This window comes from Malania oleifera, chromosome 9 (genome assembly GCF_029873635.1).
Source record: "Malania oleifera isolate guangnan ecotype guangnan chromosome 9, ASM2987363v1, whole genome shotgun sequence".
Classification (NCBI taxonomy): Eukaryota; Viridiplantae; Streptophyta; class Magnoliopsida; order Santalales; family Ximeniaceae; genus Malania; species Malania oleifera.
In genome coordinates, this window is record NC_080425.1 from 9,231,464 (window position 1) to 9,252,045 (window position 20,582).

The 20,582-nt window shown below is 36.4% G+C and overlaps 2 protein-coding genes across 4 annotated transcripts; one reads left to right on the forward strand and one right to left on the reverse strand.

Moving 5' to 3' along the window:
* Positions 1-1,439: 1,439 nt before the first annotated feature.
* On the reverse strand, positions 1,440-15,709 carry LOC131163932 (3-isopropylmalate dehydratase small subunit 1-like). Of its 3 annotated transcripts, none has more exons than XR_009139181.1 (3): positions 14,660-15,624; positions 14,286-14,345; positions 1,440-1,761 (listed from the first exon to the last, which is right to left on the reverse strand). XR_009139181.1 is itself a non-coding variant. In XM_058120775.1 (2 exons), the coding sequence occupies exon 1, from the start codon at positions 15,453-15,455 to the stop codon at positions 14,667-14,669; it is 789 nt and encodes a 262-aa protein (XP_057976758.1). In that variant the 5' UTR covers positions 15,456-15,709; the 3' UTR covers positions 1,440-1,761; positions 14,660-14,666. The 3 variants fall into 3 exon arrangements, 1 of the variants encoding a protein (XP_057976758.1); XR_009139182.1 differs by having other exon boundaries at positions 14,448-15,624; XM_058120775.1 differs by lacking the exon at positions 14,286-14,345 and having other exon boundaries at positions 14,660-15,709.
* Positions 15,710-19,380: 3,671 nt separating this feature from the next.
* On the forward strand, positions 19,381-20,268 carry LOC131164354 (zinc finger protein 10-like). The gene is given in 2 exon segments (XM_058121482.1): positions 19,381-19,471; positions 19,474-20,268. Coding segments are annotated over 2 exon segments (699 nt in total). The 3' UTR covers positions 20,082-20,268.
* Positions 20,269-20,582: the final 314 nt, after the last annotated feature.

Here is a 20,582-nt window from a genome sequence, read left to right on the forward strand (position 1 = left end):
CTAAACAAAGGTAAAAGAACAAGAGAACTACTATGTCATAAACTAAAGGTATAAAAACTAAGTCCTAATGGTTTCCACATTTCATTTTAAAGATGATGTCCTGGTCACATATTCATCAGTTAGACATACGGAAAAAAGTTAAAATTATGTGCCATTTTCCAACAATAATAAGTCAAAGACATAAACAGCATCAGATTACTTTTCTACATTTTAAGAAAAGCACATGCATAGTAAAACCCTATAAGAAACCAAGTAATCAATGGAAAAGCAACCAAACTGCAAATATTATGAACTTTCTAATACAATCAATGCAATTTCTGAGCATTTTTTCAACCTTAATTTTATTTTATTTTATTTTTTCGCTGGGCTATTTCATCTACTTCTATTATTTGTTGCATGCTAGAAACCCACAAAGTCATATCCATACAACAAATTAACAATATCAGCTTGACACTTTAAGCAAGTCATGTGCCCTTTATAGAATAAATAGTTGCCACACTAACTGCTTTAGGATCAAGCTCTAAAGCCATATCTATGAAACTAGAGCCAAACAAGACTAGAAGTGTGAGTTTGTAGAGAGAGAGAGAGAGAGAGCTGATCTTAAATTTATCATAATAGTAACAAGAAATCAGTAAGAGGAATCAACGGATATATAAAAACAAAAATTAATTTATCTATCAAGGTTCATAATTCTAAACTGGGAGAGAGACACACACCGACTGCGATCAAGACTGACGCCACATGGCCACGGACAGATGGACAGGTCAAAGAAAGCAAATGGAGATCTCAAGCATCAGGACTGATCAAAGAGAGGAGAGAAAAAGGAGAGTTTTCTACCCACGATTCAGATTAAGGGATATGCATTAAATGTTTGAAATTAAGTATTAAGTGAGATATTACTGGTATAGTATTTTTAATCTATTCTGGGCGAGTTCTGAATGAGCATTTCCACCTCTTGTGTGGGGAATATGTATTCCAAGGTTGACAGGAAGAGTACCCAATCTAAAATAGTTATTCCACCCTCAAAATGTAACCAAATGCTGTAATAGCTATTTCTTTTTTTCTTTGGATAGTAAAAGAAAATGTATTAAGGAAGAAGAATAAAGTGATTACAACCATAGACATGACAAGAAATCCTCAAAAAGAGAAGAAAAAAAAACACCCAAAAGAAAGAAAGAAAGAAAGAAAGAAAGAAAAAGAGGAAAAAAGACAAAAGAACTAATAGCAACAAATTCAGAAAACCATGCTGTTCTAATTCTATTCAGAATAGACTTGGAATAGAATAGCCATTCTTGCAAAATAAGCATGTTGTTAGTACTGGATGGATCACTCGAATGCACTGAACAATTGAGATATCTTGGTTTTTTGTAGAGTATAATTAATTCATTAGTCCATCGAATAGCTGCTTACACAGGATGCACATCGAAGACCACGACCACTTATTAGAAAACCAGAGATAATGATAATATTAGATGTACGCATTATCTCTCTAATGATCTTAAATTATCAAAAGTTACAGCAGCATGATAGATCACAAAAGCAATGGTAAAATTCTAACTACAAGTTCTATTACAAAACAAACAAAGATGTGATGAAATGACTTGCATTTTTATTATGCAAAGCATGAGAAACTATTGGTTCTTATATAGCACTGGTCGTAAGGAACTTCTCATTCGCACAGAACTGGAAGAAAAATAGCCACAAACTTCACCATCAAAATATCTTTTCAGCGAACTCCACCAAAAGGAAGTAGCACTAACCCTGCATAAAAGAATATTTTAAAAACAATGTTAAATAACCTAATAATATCAGGGGAAGGAGAACATGAATTAAATCACACATATTGCAATTATAAAACTGTACAATGTGATCAACAAATAAAGTCCAATCAAAGTCTAGCAAGGTTCAGTGGGGTCTTACTCCTTTTCAACTTGAAAACATGTGCCTTGATCATCATTCTTTTTACTTTTTGGTAAAGAAAACTTGAACTGAGGATTCTGAAAGGGGTTGGTAAGGAATTAGGTTCATGAAAAAGCTCAAGGATCTTGAAGACGTTTTGAAGAAGTGGAATTTTGAAATTTTTGGGGATATTAGGGCTAAGAAGGCTAGCATTTTAGGCAAGCTTGATTATTTGGATAGAAAAGAGAAAGAAGAGGGCCTTTTGGATAGTAAGGTGGCTAAGCTTAAGTGATCTTTTGGGAATTCGTGAAAAATGAATTAGAAGAAGTGATCTTTTGGGAAGTGAGGGATTGGAGGCTTTCAGATTACCACTTTACCTAAAAGCTTAAGCGATTAGGTTGTGGGCTAACAATGTATATCAAGCCTTAACAATCCCCCTGCACATGCAGCCTGATAGCACATGGAGAGATAAACGCACAATAGATAACACCCATTACAAGGAATACAAAAAATTTTGAAGACACCACATAATAAACGCAGGCAACAAGACTAGAACCTAGGACCTCCTAGTAACCAAATATGATACCATGGTAGATTACCACTTTACCTAAAAACTTAAGTTGTTAGGTTGTGGGCTAACAATGTATGTATCAAGCCTTGGCAAAGCCAAAAGGAAATTTTTAAATGGGTTAGAGAGAGCCATTACAATTCAAGAAAATTTTCATATGTGCTCAGACAAGGAAAAACATGATTGTGTACCGGAGTTGAGGACAGCAAGGTCACTTTTGATTCTTGTCTAATCGCTAGTGAGACTACAATTTTTTTTTTATAACCTTCTTACTGAGGAGGGTTGTAGGGCTCAAAGTTTGGAGTGGAATCTCATTTCTAGAGTCCATGCGATTTGGTTGTTGTGAAGAATGAGGCGAGGGCTGTTGTGTGGCTTTCTTTTAGGATTGTTGGGATGTGATTAGCGTGAACTTGTAGAAGATTTTTGAAGAGTTCTATTTTAATGGGGTTTTGAGAAGAATAAAGAAAATAGGTCTACTTTCATCATTTCGGTGCCTAAGAAGAGTCCATGTATTAAGATCATAAATTTCGACCACTCAAAAAAGTAAACAGTGTGTACAGGATCTCTACTAAGGTTTTTGCATATAGGTTGCCTTTTATGGTAGGAGATACATCCTAGGCCCAAAATCCCCTTTTAGAGGGTATATAGATTGTGGACACCATCCTAGCAGCTAATGAAGTAGTGGAGGATGTTCACCAGCAAATGGCTCATCTTTAAACTTGATTTTGGAAAAGCTTATGATCAAGTATGCACAAATTTTTTGGATAACTTCTTCGATAAAAATTAGTTATGCGGAGAGGTGGTGGACTTGGATGAGGGGCTGCTTGTCTAATGCAACCTTTTCAGTCATTATTAATAGAGAACCTAAGTGGCATTTTAGGGCTTCAAAGGGCGTTAGGCAAAGAGTTCTGCCATCTCCTTTCTTGTATGTTATTGTTGTCAACGTCTTGAGTGGATTGTTAGATAGGGCTGTGTGGACAGAAGGTTTAAGTGAGGGTTTGGATGCGTAATGAAGAGGTATTAGTGTCTCATTTCCCATATGCAGATGATAGACTTCTCTCAAGTGATCATACAGTCTTTTTCGAATGTTATTCCAATACTTCAAATTTTTTAGTGGATTTTTTGTTTAAAAGTAAATTTAGGGAAGAGTGGTTGCTGCTATTAATCTTAGCTCCAATAGATATTTGGAGCAGGCTTCTATGGTTAGCTAAGGTATTGTAAAGTGACATTTAACTTATTTAAGTGTGTGCCTTTGGGTGCTAATCCTAGGCCTGTAAGTTTTTGGCATCAAAGGGAAAGAGTCCAAGCATCTGGATGGCCAAGTGATGCAGGACAGCATCACCAAATTGCTGCCAAGGGAGAAATTATAAAAGAATATATATATATAGGAGAGAAGGGGAGGGAAGAACAAGAAGGAAGAATAAGAGAGGAAGAAGGGGATACAATTGGGGAAAGAACACACTCAATTCTCAATTCAAATTCATCAAAAAATAACTCTTACATGGCTTTTCACACCCTATTTATAAGAAGTCTAAATTACAAGAATTACAAACCAACCCCCAGAAATACATGAAATTACAAATGAACCCCTAAAAGACACAAATATTACAAAAAAAACCCCAAATACACATAATCCCAAACTAAACACACATAATAAAACAAATCAATTAAACACAACAATCCCTTGATCCAATTCCTCTTAATTAGTCTCTAACAAGTGTCTACCATGGTTCGGCTTCTTGATCACATCACTGCAATATGTTATGAGGCATGTGAATGGTCTCCATCTAGTAACACAAGATCAAGTTTCCCCACATAGTCTCTCGACATTAGAGAAAGCGTAAAATTGACTTTGAAGGTAGACAGGTAGTTGGAGACGCCTCCATCACGAACCCAATTTATGACGATTTCTGAGTCAACTCATGGTATAATCACAGCAACCAACAAAGGAAAACAACATGCAAAGGCCCAACCTAAACCATCTATTAGTGGGAATTGAGAAGGAAATGGTAATAGGCCTAGGGCCCATCCAAATGGAAAGAAGCATTGGGAAATCCTTATGTGAAGCCATTACCTCATAAGTTGTTCGTTGTCAAGTTTCGGGCTTTGATTCGACAAGTGCCCAAACAAAGAGGAAGAGATTGAGAGGCAGGTCAATGATTTTGGAGCATGAACTACCTGACCAAAAGGATGACACTAAGTGTGAAGGTAAACAGCCGAGACTGCATATCAATCCGAACAATGTGGGATGAGTTAGTAGAATCTTATTCCTTCGTAGTTAGAAAATTGATGTTAGCGTACCCCAAATTGGAGGAGATGGAAGACCCTCGTGCCACAACATATTTTGGACTCGAAGTAAAATCAAGTTGAAATCTATGATGTCATCATAGATAGTAGAAGCAACAAGAATATTGTGTCCAAAGGCGGTGTCAAAAAAATTGCAACTAATAAATCCATTTTTACATTGGGTCGTATCGAGATGAGGTTTTGTGTGATCTCGTAGACATGGATGCATGCTAATATATTGGATAGGCTATGGCAGTTTGACTTGAATGCTACACACAAGGGTAAGGATAATCTCTATCAATTCATAAAGGGCCAGACGAGAATAACATTTAGCCCTCTGATTAGTCCTGCTCACTCCAAGGCGACCAAGCTAAGGGAAAGTCGGCATTCTTAACCATCTTGAGTCCAGCATTCTATGTAGATGTAAAGCATGTCCTAGTGTAACGGATCAAGAGACTATCCAAGGTAATGTTCCGACTAAAATACAAACTTCCAAAATAGCTTGAAGATCTTTTCTTTTCGAAAAGAAGACAATTTATTAATATCCAAAAAATAGAGCACAAGGCTTATAGGACAAGAAGTCTTTAGCAAAGAACCAAAGAACAAAAAAAATACAGGCATTTAAATTACAAAAGTGCTGCCTTCCAATCTCTTCTGAGATCCGAAAGTGATAAACCCCAAAAAAAAAACCCAAGAGAATGCGACCCAAAAGGAGGCAAGGAAGATCATTCTATGCCATAAAAGTCATGGGCCTTTAAGCAGGTTGTGCCACCCTTGAAAATTTTACCATTCCTCTCAATCCACAATGTCCAAAGAATGGCAAAACTGCCACACTCCAAAATGCTCTACCATTTTAATTTTTGCCAAAGCCCCTATACTTTACCAGTAACAGCTCTCCCACATTCCGCAGCACCACCCATGTAACAACCCGAAGAGTAACAGTATTTAAATAATAAAAGAAAGGGGAATGGAAACTAGAAACAAAATGAGGAAGTTGACGACATTGCATTTTGGAAAGGAAAAAAATCCCGAGGAATTCTCAGCTCCTCGTCGACGAATACAGGGGGCTCGTCGACGAAGATATAAGAGAATTCGTCTACAAATACAGGGGACTCGTCGACGATGGTATAAGAGAATTCGTCGACGAATACAGAGGACTCGTCAACGATGGTATAAGAGAATTCATCAACAAATACAGGGACTCGTCGACGAAGAAATACCGAGAGGGAATTTGAGCTGACTGAATTTCGTCAACGAAGACTGAATTTCGTCGACGAGATTATTGAAGAATACGTCGACAAATAACGTGGCTCGTCGACGAATTCCCCTATTCTATAAATATAAAAATCCGGATTTTGACTTCCTAAAGAAGCTAAGTTTTCCCTCTCTCTCTCTCCTCTTCGGTTTTCTCTCTCTCTCTCTCTTCGATTTTGGGCCGGATTTGCGCCAGATCGAAGGTTTGAAGCCACCACGACGCTCTTGGGGAAGTTCTCTCCAAATCTACCGGAGCGGATCGTGGAAGAAAGCAAGTTGGGAATCATCCTAAAGTTGAGATAAGGCTTTTTAAGCCAAATTTGGCCTCAGGGTAGTTATAAGAAATGTTGTGCGCATGAAAATACTGAAATTTAATACTAGGGGTTTTCACTTTCAGGGTATTGATCAGGAAATCCTACGGGAGTTAGACTAGATTATTTTGGGGGCTTTCTCGGTAGCCAGGTAAGAGGATAAACTAAACTAGTTCTTTTTGAGAAAATGTATATATATATATATATATATATATATATATATATATATAGTAATTGACTTCTGGAAAGTAAATATGTTTATTTATATATATATATATAATTTATATTTGAGAAAATGCTGTTTAAATGATGATATGTTGAATACGTGAAAAATCTGTTCAGTGTGGCATAAGTATAAAATTTTGTGATATACTGTTTTCCAGAATTGGATTATGAGATGGATTTTTATAATTGGGAAAAAACGGCGTACGGGCCAGGATTTATATATATATATATATGTATATATTTGTCAACGTACGGGCTGTGTTATGATATGTTTGTCGACGTACGGGCCGTGCTATGATGTGATTTGCCAATGTACGGGCTGTGCTATGATATGTTTGCCGGCGTACGGGCCGTGCTATGATGTGATTTGCCGGCGTACGGACTGTGCTATGATGTGATTTGCCAGTGTATGGGTTGTGCTATGGTTTGCCGGCGTACGGGCCAATGATTTTTATGATATACGTATATATGCAAATGATATGATTGATGTGAAAATAAATGATATGAGATGTCTCTGTATCATAATTTTAGTATATATTATATGATATCAGAACCTGATTGGTTTGGTCTAGGCTAACACTTGCGCGGTACCGTTACTATGTGTCCATAGTCTTCGTGATCATGATATTTGTGTTAACGCCGCTGTATGGAGTGGTGTGAGATTGAATGATCGATATGGTTATTAAGAAGTGTGTGTGCTCGCCCTTGGTGTACGGACCAAGTCAGGCAGACCCATCGGACTTACAGACTGTATGTTTGACTTGGCATTGGTCGACCAACCATTGTCAGGTCCCGCCTTCGGGCCACACAACCCAATCATGTGGGAGTAATACATGACAACAGTCAGCTAACCTATCAGGAATGTTTTTGTATTATACTTTATGAGATGAGATATGGTTATGAAATGCAGTATGTTCTGCCACGATTTGATATATGTATGTTTTTCCCAGATTTGACAAAACAGTTATTGATATGTTGTGTATGACACGGAATACTCATGTTGTCACACACTAGTATTAGTTTATTTCCCTTAGTGAGAGGTGTCTCACCCCTAAATTTTATAAACTTTTCAGAAGCCCCAGATAGGAGAGCGGGAAAAGCCCCGCTGATTTAAAGCAGTTACCCGCCCTTTCTGAAGGGTAAGTTTTGTAGGGACAGTTAGGTTTTTGTGGGAAATGTCGCCAGATTTTATTTTCTGGATGTATATATTGGATTACAGTGAAAGTAGTGACTCTGGTATTTGTGTAATGAGATGGATGTTTTGTATTTATAATACCATGATTATATGTTTCATGCTGCTTAGGCTTCCACGTTGTGTTCTGATTTATCCCTAGTTCCCATGGGTCCAGGTGTATTATGATCTGCTGAGCTAAGAATTATAATATTGATTATATAAAATAAAATAAAAATGTGAAAATTAAACAGGTCGTCACAACCCACTCTTCCCCTGCATAAGAAAGAGTGTTCCAAAGCTGTGCTGCCGCCCAGCAATGCACAAAGAGATGAGCAATTCTGTGATTTACATGTCAAGACCTAGAGCCTTGTAATGCCTTCTTCTCTCAAGCAGATCATGTGTGTTAATCAGATCCAAGAGACAAAGATCCAAATCTTCCTAAGAACCTTAGCCCTCCAAAGGATGCGTCTCCAATGGAAAATATTAGGGGATGGGCATGGGGGTTTCAAGACATGTGAGAAAAATGATTTCTAAGGGAACATACCCAAAGAACCACTCCCCCACTCTCTCATCCTCCTTGGAAGGAAGATGATGATTGTCCAACAAGGAAAGTAGGGTAGTGAGCTCATCGCCTCTCTTTCATTGAGATTCCTGAAGAAGTGGAAATCCCATGAGGAGGAACCCCCCTCACTAAGTGGTTTAAAGATTGATTGGAAGAACATTCAAGATGCACAACAACAACAAACCAAGCCTTGAGTCCCACTAGATTTACACGATCATACGCAATTTCCTCCAAATATTCAAGATGCATATATGTTTTACAACAAAATGGGGAAAATAAAAAACACTTGTCAAATATTCTAAAAACCTTTCCTAGTGGAGCAAAAGATTCGATATTCAGCCAATAAACGCAAGAACATTTTTTTCTTTAAGTAGAGGGGTTAGTATGGGAGTAGGACACAATATGGCGACAAATCAAATATATTGATTGTTATTGATTTTATTGTAATTTTCGTAGCCATATTTATAGGCATTTTATTTGCTGATTTTTAGGTATTTTAAAGATTTTCATAGTCAAAATTCAGTCTTGGCAGGTTACCATATACGTTAGTATTGTCAAAGGATTTTAACTTAATGGGGAGGCTCAATTTTAAGGCTTCTCTAAAAGGCTTAATTGTACGAGTTTATGACTTATCTGGATGGCTTAATGTTAGGATTTTATTAGTTATCTAGAATGGTCAATTTTAGGCTTAATTTCAGGGTTTTGAGAGCTATAAATAACATTCTAAGGCCACTGGCCATGAACAACACACCATTAACATTTCAATTTTTTTCCTATCCATGTTTGCAAATCCTATAACTGATCTAGGACAAGATTAGCGGCTGCAGCATTTATATTATACACCTTACACTGGTCTCTTCAAAGATCCGTCCAACGCATCCAAACTGAACCAACCCAACCTGAAGAAACAGTTTCGAACTGCATGTGAGTTGCCTAGTGGGTCCAATTTATGTATCATCCAAAGATATGGGCCAGGTTACGATTGAGTGTGTAACCCATCTGACCCAACCCAAACCGAATGTAAATGACATAAATATTAAAATAAATAAATAAATAAATAATAATAATAATAATAATAATAATAATGAGACCTAAATATATAAGTTGGTAAATACTCTTTTTTTATGGATAAATCCAACATATATTTAGCTTGAGTGACATCCAACGTGAACCTACTCCCCCAAAAGTTCACGAGACAACTTCACAATGTTACTTGTTTACGAGGAACTAATTGAATACATGATTTAAAGTTTTGATACCAACTAAAATTTCAAGGTTTCAAATTTATGGAAAGTTTGGTGTCAAAGTCAATTTCAATTTCGATTGTAAAAATTATTGAAATTAATTCAGCATGGATTTTTCAATTCAAAAACTATTAATATAAATAATAAAGGAAAATTTTGAACTAAAATATTGTAAATAAAATACATCAATAGCAGCTATGCGGTGTATAAGGTGCAATAACCGTAAAACAACAATTCATATTTAATATATTCAATTAACAAATAATAATATTCATAGATCAGTTAAATATTAGTTTTAAAAAAAACAAGTAATTCAGGCATAAAAGGTCAAATAAAATATCATAGCTAATTTGTAATAGCTAAGCTCAATTTTGCATAAAAAAATTTTTTGATGGAAAAAGAATTATATTAAGGAAGAAGAATAAAGAAAATTACAATGTAGAAGCAGACAAGACATCCTCAAAAAAGAGACAAACAGCGAAAAAAAAAGAAGGAAAAGAAAAAAAGGAAAAGGAAAAGGAAAAGGAAAAAGAGGAACTAACAGAATCTAATTAAGCGAACTCTTTCTTAAACCTCTATCATCGCAATTCAGCAAACATTACGAGTATATTAATTCGCTGGCTTTTCTTCATCTTCCTAGTGCCACCATCCAGGCGAATTTCATTTCCTCTAGGACCAGACATCTGTAATCCTATCTTATCCAATACTTGTTGTGCTTTTGCATCCTTTTCATTATATTCCTCAAAAAGAATAGGCGAAATCCCATCTGAACATTGCTGCTCTTTACCCAATCCATCTTCCTCAAAAATAGGAACACCTTCCAAACCCTCCATCAGAGATGGTGGCACATATGATAGATCCCCCCCCCCCCCCGGCATACTGTTCCCAAAATTTATCCAATAACAAACCGTCATCACATGCAAACTCACCAGTAACTGGCAACATCACTTTCATCCTCCAACACCAATATTTTTTTCTCCTTACTCTTTTCAGCAAAATCCGTCTTTTGATCATTACATCCATCTGCCTTACTGCTCGCCGAGAATAAACCTTGCTGCCCCTAGCCTTGTGAGTTGTGACAGCTATTATCCTCAACACTACGCTGATCCCCCACAGCTCCAAGATTAGCCAAAACATCATCCCCACCAATTATCTGAGCCTCCACCTCCCTACCCCAATCAATACGTACCTAAGGATGCACATGGGCCAGTCTCTCATCATTAGCACATTTCTCACTCTCTAAGTAGAGACAGCAGCTGTACTCCCAGAATTTAGTTTACCTGAGCCACTCCTGTCTTTACCAACCCTTGCCTACAGAAACCTGCAGTTCTATTGTCTGTTTGTGAAAAAGAACTAATACCTTCTCCAGTCGCCAAAGAACTTCTCTTAGAGAATTTGATTTATTGTTTTGCTGCGATTGACCCAGAAAGCCTAAAATCTGGCCTAACTCCCTTAAGCCCCTTCCATCTGGTGCATTTAAGTTAGAATTTGGTACACAGCCATGTCCAGAATCACCCATACACATGGTACATCTTCTAATAACCAGGCCCCATACGGCCCATCACTTGTTACCAGGAGCCCACCCAAATCTGAGTCTGCCCAACCTTTCTGCTCCCTTCTCCCTTGCAGACTAGCTAACCCTAAATTCTCCAGCACCACCACCTCCACCTTTCTATCCATCATGGCATCTAAACACATGCTAATCTCCACTGCAGGCTTTTGGGAAACTGATCCCTAGGAGAAGCCATTTTTTCACCACATGAAGCAGAGAACAAAAAATATCCTCCTTCCTCAAATTAAATGAACCCATTAGAACATCTCCAACATTTAGGTTAAATTTCCTTCGATTTTGGGATGCTTGACCCCTGCTGCCCTAAAAACCCTTATAATCCATCCACAAAAATTCTCTAGCTAGGCCCCTGCAGACGCTGAAGATGAAAATTGAATACCCCTTGCCACTGGAAGTCAAACGACTCAAACCCATACCCGCTTCTAGAACTTTGCAACTCAAGTTGATCTATTTGTCACCAAAAACTCAATCAAACAAACTTTTCCCTACGAACAAAGCTACTCAAGTGAACCCATATCAAGATCACATTTTGAAGAATCCACCAAATAGCCGGCAATGGCATTTTCACCCACCGATTCTGAATCAGATTCTTCTCACAAATATTCACAAATGACTCCTCTCAAAGTTTCTCTAGCCTCCGAACAAAGGATTTCCCTTCGGTATAGACTTGCTTTAATAGAGATAATTTCTTTCTATCAACATGATACACCATCCCCAGACGGGATAACGATGGAGCATCATCACTTTGTAGTAAGCCCAATGGAGAGAGAGAGAGAGAGAGAGAGGCCCAATTTATTAATTTTGCTTGAAATTTCAAAAATATGAAAGTTAGTGTTCACATCCTTCTTGTGAAAATCTTTAATTTCAAAATATTAAAAAAAAAAATTACTATGATAGATTTAGAATTTTGAAATCTGAATCTCAAATTTCAATTTCAAGGAAATTTTGATTTTCAAAAAGATTTTCTAAAACTTCAATATAATATCTCCAAAATTTTAAGCTTTTAATACATTTTATATAATTTTTCAACATTTCTACAGAAATTTTACAAGGAGCAAATTGATTGTAATTGCCTTTCTAATTTCAAGGGTGATAGAAAGAAGAAATTTCAAAGGAATTTTCGACATTTTGTGGAAATTTAAGACTAAGATTAAACATTTGAACATCCATGATCCTTCTCCATACACAAACTTGAAACATAAGTCTTTATCGATAACAAGACTACACTCCATATGCTCTCCCTCAAAATCTTTCATCTCCTTTTCTTCCTAGTAAAATATCCTTGAAGTAGAAACCTCCATGCCGCCACAACCTCCTTATAGTCTTATGATCCAATTACAATAATAGAGTAATAATACCCTTGCATCCTTGTCTACCTCATCTACATGGTTTTTCACTCAAATGAACCCCATTGTCCGGTTCCTTCAACAAAAGACATAAAAATATATAAATAAATAAATAAAATTAAAACCAAAAAAAACTAACTAACAAACAAACAAATAAACAAAAACAGAAAACAACCACAAGGATGTTCACCCTGTACTCTATCAAGCACAATCACTTAATTTGTATTGTATTTCAACATATATAGACAATTTTTAATAATTTGGTTGATATAAGAAACTTTAATATGAAAACGCAATACACATACCCCAAGAGAGAAACAAAAGAGCTTTGAATCAAACAAAAAAGAGCCAAGGTCTAGTTTTGAATCAAAACAAGTTGGATTCCTAGAAACTTCTTGGATATTGTACACAAACAAACACATTACATAAAAACACTCTCCAAACCACATCCACTAAATATTCTTGCCTCTCAAAATTTATGTCCCATTCTATCCTCAAAATATTTATCGTAAAACCAAATAACAATAATAATAATAATAATAATAATAATAGTAATAATAATAATAATTACTAATAAGAAGAAGAAGAAGAAGAAGAAGAAGAAGAAAACAAAGAGATCATTCTCCAATGACTTGTATAGATGACAAGCTGCAGAAACTTTCCCCACACCCTGGAGTCCTGGACTCCAAAAATGGGACAGAAGATGAACCTCCATAAAGATCATACCCACAAGATTGTTAACTCCACCTAGTAAAATATTAAGCATTAGTGAATAGCTTATGGGAAGACTTCTTTTCTTTTAATAACACAGAACCAACCCTACCAAATGAGCCCGAACCAACCCATGGTCATTTAATGATAGGCATAAAAAAATATTTTAGAATCAAGAAGCATCATGCTCAAAGGCAATATCATTTTATATCAATGTTTTAAAAGGCGAAGGCGTAAGGTGAAGCATTTTAACCCTCAAAAGGCCAGGCGTAAGCCTTTAGGCGTTGGGGCTAAGCCTTTTGAGAATTTATTTTTTAAGATAAAAATTTGTTAAATAAATCATATATATTAAAAATAAAGTAAAAATTAAGAAAATCACAAATGTAATATAGAAAAGAAAAATTAGATTTACTTCGCAAAATACTTGTTGGCTATTCAAAAATTGCTAGCTTGAATACATGACATAAATCATGACAAGAGATAGCTATACCATTACAAAGTTCAAACTATTTTCATGATGCAAGAGACAACTCTCAATTATTTTGGAAAGATTGAGGTTCAATAATTTTAGAAATAAACTCATATTATGACATTTCTTTTGTACAAACATGTAGTTAAAAGTTTATAACCAATTCTAACTTGAGAATCACACACCCAAAATGCGTAAGCCCCAACTAAAAAGACGCAAAAAGCGTGCTTTTTGTAAAAAAAAATGCATAAGCCTCAGCATGTAATGCGTTAGCCTTTTTGGAATTTGGTATTTTAGATTGAACCTCAAGGCGTTTTAAGCATGCCTTGCCTTGAGGCGAACCTCAATTGAACCTTTTAAAACATTGTTTTATATAGTCAATTCTCACTTCATGCCAAATGGTTTGGTACCAATAAAGATTATGATTTCTATAGAAGCATTATCTTGGACTTGAACCACATTGAAGGATGTACCAGCAGAAATGCCCACATTGTTAAAATTTCATCACAACACAATATGCATTAGCACAGAATGTAGAAATCATTTTAAACAAGCAAATAATAAATAACAATTTAAACATGTAAATAGTCCACAAATATATGCGGTTCAAGAGCGTAATTATTTTAAAGAAGAAAAAACAAAAATTACTAAGCTGACTCTCTTTACCAATTTTTGGGGTGAGTCATCAAAAGAAATAGGAAGGCTTTCAGGGCAAACGAAAAACTCCTGTACAATATTTAAAAGTAAATCAATAAGAGTGTAAATTTTTTTTCAAGATTAAAAGGAGTGCAAATTTTTGTATGCAGGAAATAGTGTCATATCCTGAACCTTATTGATTCCTGCCCATGAGCTTCTTTTGGTACATGAGTTGGCACCACTCAAAGCCCTTCTTTAGTAACATTGTTTTTTTTTTGCTCATAAGAAAATTAGAAAATAACAGCGATAAATAAAACAACAGAATGGTCCACAAATCACAAAAGCTAAAATGATCAAGCCAAACAAATGGGGTTTGCAGTAAGAACAATGTCCCACATCAATACCTCTGTTTCAAGCAGATACGGAGGGAATCATCCCAGTCTTCCTCGCGTAGGCAAAAATCCCACCAGCTTCAATTACAGGCCCCGCATCACCAATTGGCTTCAACTTATATTCCTTTCCAGTTGTATGATTAATCAAACGGCTATCACCAAGCTCAATGGTAACCACGTCTCCAGTCCTACACTCCTCGCAAATCCTAACCTCGGATTCCAATGGGTAAACCTCTCCGGTTGCCACGGAGTTGCGGAAAAATATCCGAGCATAGGACTCGGCCACAACCGCAGCGATCCCAGAAGCGCCCAGCGCAACTGGCGCATGCTCTCGCGAAGAGCCGCACCCAAAATTGTCGCCAGCGATAACGATAGAGTACTTGGATTTGAATTCGCCAGGCTCGACGAGGCGCGTGGAGTACGTGGAGGGAAGACCAATGAGAGCGTAGGATCCGAGCTTTTTGTACTCGTCGGGTTTAGAAGGAACGAGGGTCAGATACTCCGCGGGGATGATTTGATCGGTATCAATGTTGTCGCCAACAACATAGCAAAGACCGTGGAAAGTAGTGGCGGTGGGGGCAGCAGCCGCCGCCCCGGCGGCGTGGGTCGTGGTGTAGCCACGAATGGTGGTGAGAGGTTGTGGAGGTGGAGCTCCGGGGGGTGTGGAGGTGAGAGGTTTGAAGGGGAAAATGGTCGAACAGGTGTTGGGCAACTTCAGAGAAGATATACAGCAGGAGGAGGGTCTATTGGCAGAGGTGAAAGGGTTTGAAGTAAGAGCATACGAAGCTGGTGATGATGCAGCAGCCATGGTTGTGGACTGGAGGAGAGGAAGAGCTAGAATCGGGAGGTTGCTATCTCTGTTGAGGTTTCTCTCTTCTCTCCGGTAGCGATGCCGTCCGTTGATTTGTTTTGACTTTTGATTGAGACTCTTCAACGCTTGGGTTTAAAGTTTAAACCCTACCAAATCAAACTAAAAATGTTTTATTGCCATCATTCCATGACCTTTAAAAACTTTAACATGGAATTTATTTTAAAATTTATCTATTAGTTATATTCTATGTTAAAGTTTATCAATTCTGATGTATAGGATGTATATAAGTCCACATTGTACTAATTAAATTCAACTTTAAAATAACCCATATATCAAATTAATGGGAGGTGACCTTAAAATAGATTTAAATTTTTTTAATTCAATTTTAAGTCATTAATTGAGAGTGGGTGCGAAATCAAGATGGAGTGTCAAGTCTATTGAAAGAGTTTCCGACCAAGCTACCACCTAAAAGTTTTAAAATTATTAACTAATTTGAAAGAATTTAGGATTAATAAATTTTTTTTTCTTGAGTTTTGCTTTTGTTACGGCACAATGAACAAGAGAGGATGATTATTTTTTACTCAGAGCAAGTTTGTATTTACTCATTAGGGATTATTTTTTTTTTATTTTAGTCCTTCATTAGTTTGAGGTACCTTCTAAAATAATGGGATCACTAAAAGAGTGGCTTATCATGCCATTATGAATACACTATTCTTGACATTTTATGTGCATCTATATTTAATCGTACTATCTGTATATAATAGAAATTTTTCCGTATATGCTGCCTTATAAGCTTGTAGCTTGAATATCACAATTATTTAGATGAATGACTTTTAATGTCATTGAATTGTACCAGCTTTGTGTAGTTGGTATTTTTTTCATGTATATGAGCTTTTATTTTGAAGACATAATTGTTTAATTAATGATTTTTTTTTCATGCATGTGCAAAGGTTGTATGAGTTTGTTGAACTTTTTTCTTCATCAAGCTAGGTTGTCAATCCTACCCACCATTAAAATACAATTGTGGAAGAAAAAAGATAGTTCAGTAAAGTTAAGAAGCAATAAATTTGTATGCAGACTTGATCCCCCCCCCCCCCCTCTTCTGCATGAACAATATATTTTAGCAAAAATAATTTTAAATAGAGTAATTTGATTATTTTAAACATTCTAAAAATTAAATTAAGGAAGATATAGAAACCTAAAATATTTTTCCGTATCTTTTCCAAAATTCAACATATCCAAGTACATTGATCTTTTTAAATTCAATTTCTTTTATTATATTACTTTAAGGTTTGATCAAAACCTACACTTTTACCTTGGACTCCTCGCACATAAGAAAGATTATAGGATAATTTTAGTAGTATTGTGAATAGACTTACAATATTCAATAAGAAACTTTCCATGACTAGAGTGGCATTTTTATGACTTAAAAATAGCCACTTAATATATATTTTGTTAATTAAAAACATAGCAATTGCTTAGTTAATCTCCATTTACTCATAACCTTCTTAATCAATGTGCAAAGGACAACAAATTTATTTTTTTATTTTTTTTATATTAATTCTACCTAACTTTTAGTCACTAGAAAGTCACTATGACAATATTGACTAGATAATGAATTTACCTCCAATATCTCTAAGATGAAAATGCAATATATAATCATAAGTGACAATAAAAAAAAAATAAACTTCTTTATCATTTTACCTTCTAAAAGTCTAGGAGAAATCTCTCAAATCATCTCTCTTTTCTCTTTTTATGTTCTCATCTCAAATAGCCTATACACATAAGATTCATACATGGCGTTTTGGAAAATTTGAATTGAAATTATCAAAGGACATCCTCACTTTGTACCCATAATTTCTTCCTATTTTTTTCAAAATTTTTATGGATTGAAAAGAAAAAAAAATTAACCTCCTTTTCATAAAAACAATTAATATGGGGATTTATTTTATCAGAAAGCCTTCCTAGGGAGTTAACAAACAAACTCATCCCTAGATTGATATGGCGTTTCTTGGGCCACAATTTTTCTGCTTTAATTATCCTAGTTGAAGTACTAGAAAGTGGTCCTTCATTTTCTTGATTACCGAACCACATCAGTTTAGGATGAATGTTTTTATAAACTCCTTAATAAGGCTTGCAAGACTATTTATCTATAAATATAATGCTATGAAGAGATAAGAAGAATATCCATCGCATTCAAAGGATGCCCATGGCTGGATAGTGAAGGCTACAATTGACAAGGATTGTGACTCATGAATAGGGAATTGAATTATGTTAGGAGGAAAAGAGGAAGAGATGGTGGTAGTGGCTAGTTACTTCCACCTTTCTTCTCAGATGGGAAATGAAAGGAGGGGAGATCTAAGTTGCTCAAGGGTTATTGTGGATGTATGCATCTACTGTTTAATTTATAAATATTTTTCAAAAAATGATGAAAATATTGTCATTTTAATTAGCCTTTCTATATTTAATGCAATGTTGTTATGGACTTCTTTTAATAGAAAGGTGGCACCAAATTTATGCTACCTCTCTATTTTAAAAGTTGATTTTGAGTTTGGACTTTGAAGGAATAATATGAGATAATGAATAATTAAAACCCTAAAAAAGGGAGGGAAAACGCATGCTAAGCTTTAGATAAAAAGCATTGTTACTAAGCTATCCAAACATTTATGAACTCATCACAAAAATCTATTGTTAAGGATACGGGATATTTATATTTGAGGTTTTGGGTTTAAATTTTACAGGGAATTAGTTGGAGACAAAGACTTCAAATGGGGATGAACTTCCTCATTGTGCTTCCATTATATAGCTAGCCTTACTACATCAATGGACTAACCAACTAACAAAAAAAAAAAAAATGTAAGATGCATCTTTTAGAGGATAAAACAAATCCTACACTTACTAAAAAAAAAAAAACTTTACCCCATAAGTGTGTCAACCTATGTTTGTGGGGGGTGATTATTCGTAAGGGTTAAGGTTTGAAGTGTTTAAATAGCTTCCTTTTTTCATTTTTCCCTTATTGAAAATCCCGCACTTGAGTTGCACAACGGGAGACATCCAAGAATTTGAGTGCGACACTTCCAAAATGGAACTCCCAATGTAAGCTTTTGAAAGCCAAAACTTTATTACCCTACTTCTTTTCCTAATGAATTTTCATATTCTATATATATATTTATCCTCAACTTTCTACAGCTATTATAAAGTTCATAATCATGCAAATTCAACGAACTACCTATAGCCCAGTCGGGTTGGATCAAGTGGTAAGGGTAATTTGTAAATTTTGTAATCTCAAGGTCACGGATTTGATTCTCGCTTAAAAGTTTGCCCTGATGAATTATTAGGTGTGCGTCAATAGGTGAATGGCTTTCGGTTAGCATAAACCCTTATCACCAAACACTCCACAACACATCTCCTCCAACTGCCTTCTTTTTTTTCTTTTCTTCTTTTTTTTTTTACATAGGGGACAAATAGTTAACTTCTACAACAAGTTTAATCTAATTCTTTTCAATATTACAAACTAAGCCTAATATATAACTAGATGGCAACTGGCAAATGCTCTCTTCTTAACACTGTAACCCAATGAAGAAACCACAGCACAGAGAGAACATACAGGGAAATGGAGAACTATCCCAAAAAATTTTAAAAAGAAAACCAAAAATAAACATTGCACCATGACACCAGCGGCAGAAATGCCAAAATTCCGATATATATATTATCCATCTTGCAGTCCCACTTTCCCCACTAAGATAACTTAAAGCTACACATACTGCAGGCATATATACTGCACTTGTTATATTAGGGTTTTCTCCCCTTCTGGTCGCCCCCTTCCCTCCTTGGCCCCTCCCCTTATCTAATTAACCTTTTCCTCCATTACACATTTAATTTACACCTCACATCTCATATATATTAAATGTTGTGCACCGCCATGGCCACTGATCTCTCCCTTCTCTCCTCAACTCATCTCCAAGAGTTGGTTCTCTCCCAGCTAAACCAACTGCGGCCAAACCCCGGCTCGGGGATATGTGGAACCCTAATCTCGCCCAACAGGAGGATGACGACGACTCATGGGAGGTGCGAGCCTTCGCAGAAGACATGGGTGGCATCATGGGTACCACTTGGCCGCCGCGGTCTTATACTTGTACCTTTTGCAGAAGGGAATTCCGGTCAGCCCAAGCCCTAGGCGGCCACATGAATGTGCACCGCAGAGACCGGGCTCGTCTTCACCACCCGCAACCGCCAGGCCTAAACAACGTCTCTCCATCTTGCTCCTCCTTGGCCGTTCCAACACAAGAATTAGTCGGTGCCGATGGTACCGGACTATGCCTTCTCTACCGTCTGCCTTATAACCCTAATTACAGTGTCTTGATAACGCCAACAAGAATGGGTGCATGTGACGAGTCTATCGATGCTCGCCCCGCCCTACTCTCCGAGTCGCAGCAATATCTGTCGAATAGCTTGGTGTTGCCTGGTAATTTTCCGGTAATGCCTCCTTCCTCAGCCGGTCAGTCCGGGAAAGTTCAACCCTCAGCATCCATGGATGATGACTGCAGTGAAAATAAAAATTACTGCCGGGAGGGTTTGGGCATTGAAGGGCTTGATCTTGAGCTTAGGCTAGGAAAGAAATGAGCTGATCAGGAAGCTGACAATCAAGCTGCTGCAACTTAATTGCTTACGGTTGCTGCTGTTTGAGGAAGAGATCGGTACCACTATTTTATAAAACAATCTTTCCGTCTGAACTTTTAATTTCTTTCTTAATTACCTTTTTCTTTGTATTTTTTTCTTAATCGGATTGATAGTAAATTTCAATATTGGTGCATGTGTGATGATCAGTGAACAATTGAAGAGTGTCGTATCGTAAGTACAACGGAATGAAGCTAGGAGAAGGGAAAATTAAGAAAGAGAAACTAAACTGCAAGTTCAGACGATTCTGAACTTCAGAGAAAAAAGAATAAAAGGGTCTGTTAAGATAACAATTAAAATAATTAAGAAGATGATGAAGAAGAAGATTAGGGTTTTGAGATGGACGGCGTGGTAAATTAAAGATAGCAGTGCAGTGTCATTTTCTGGTGCAGAAATCTGAGTAAAGTGGATCGATCTGGGCATGCATTTCCGTAGGAGGAATTATAT

Coding starts and splice junctions, on each gene's coding strand:
- LOC131163932 (XM_058120775.1), bottom strand. CDS start 15,455: ATGGCTGCTGCATCATCACCAGCTTCGTATGCTCTTACTTCAAACCCT.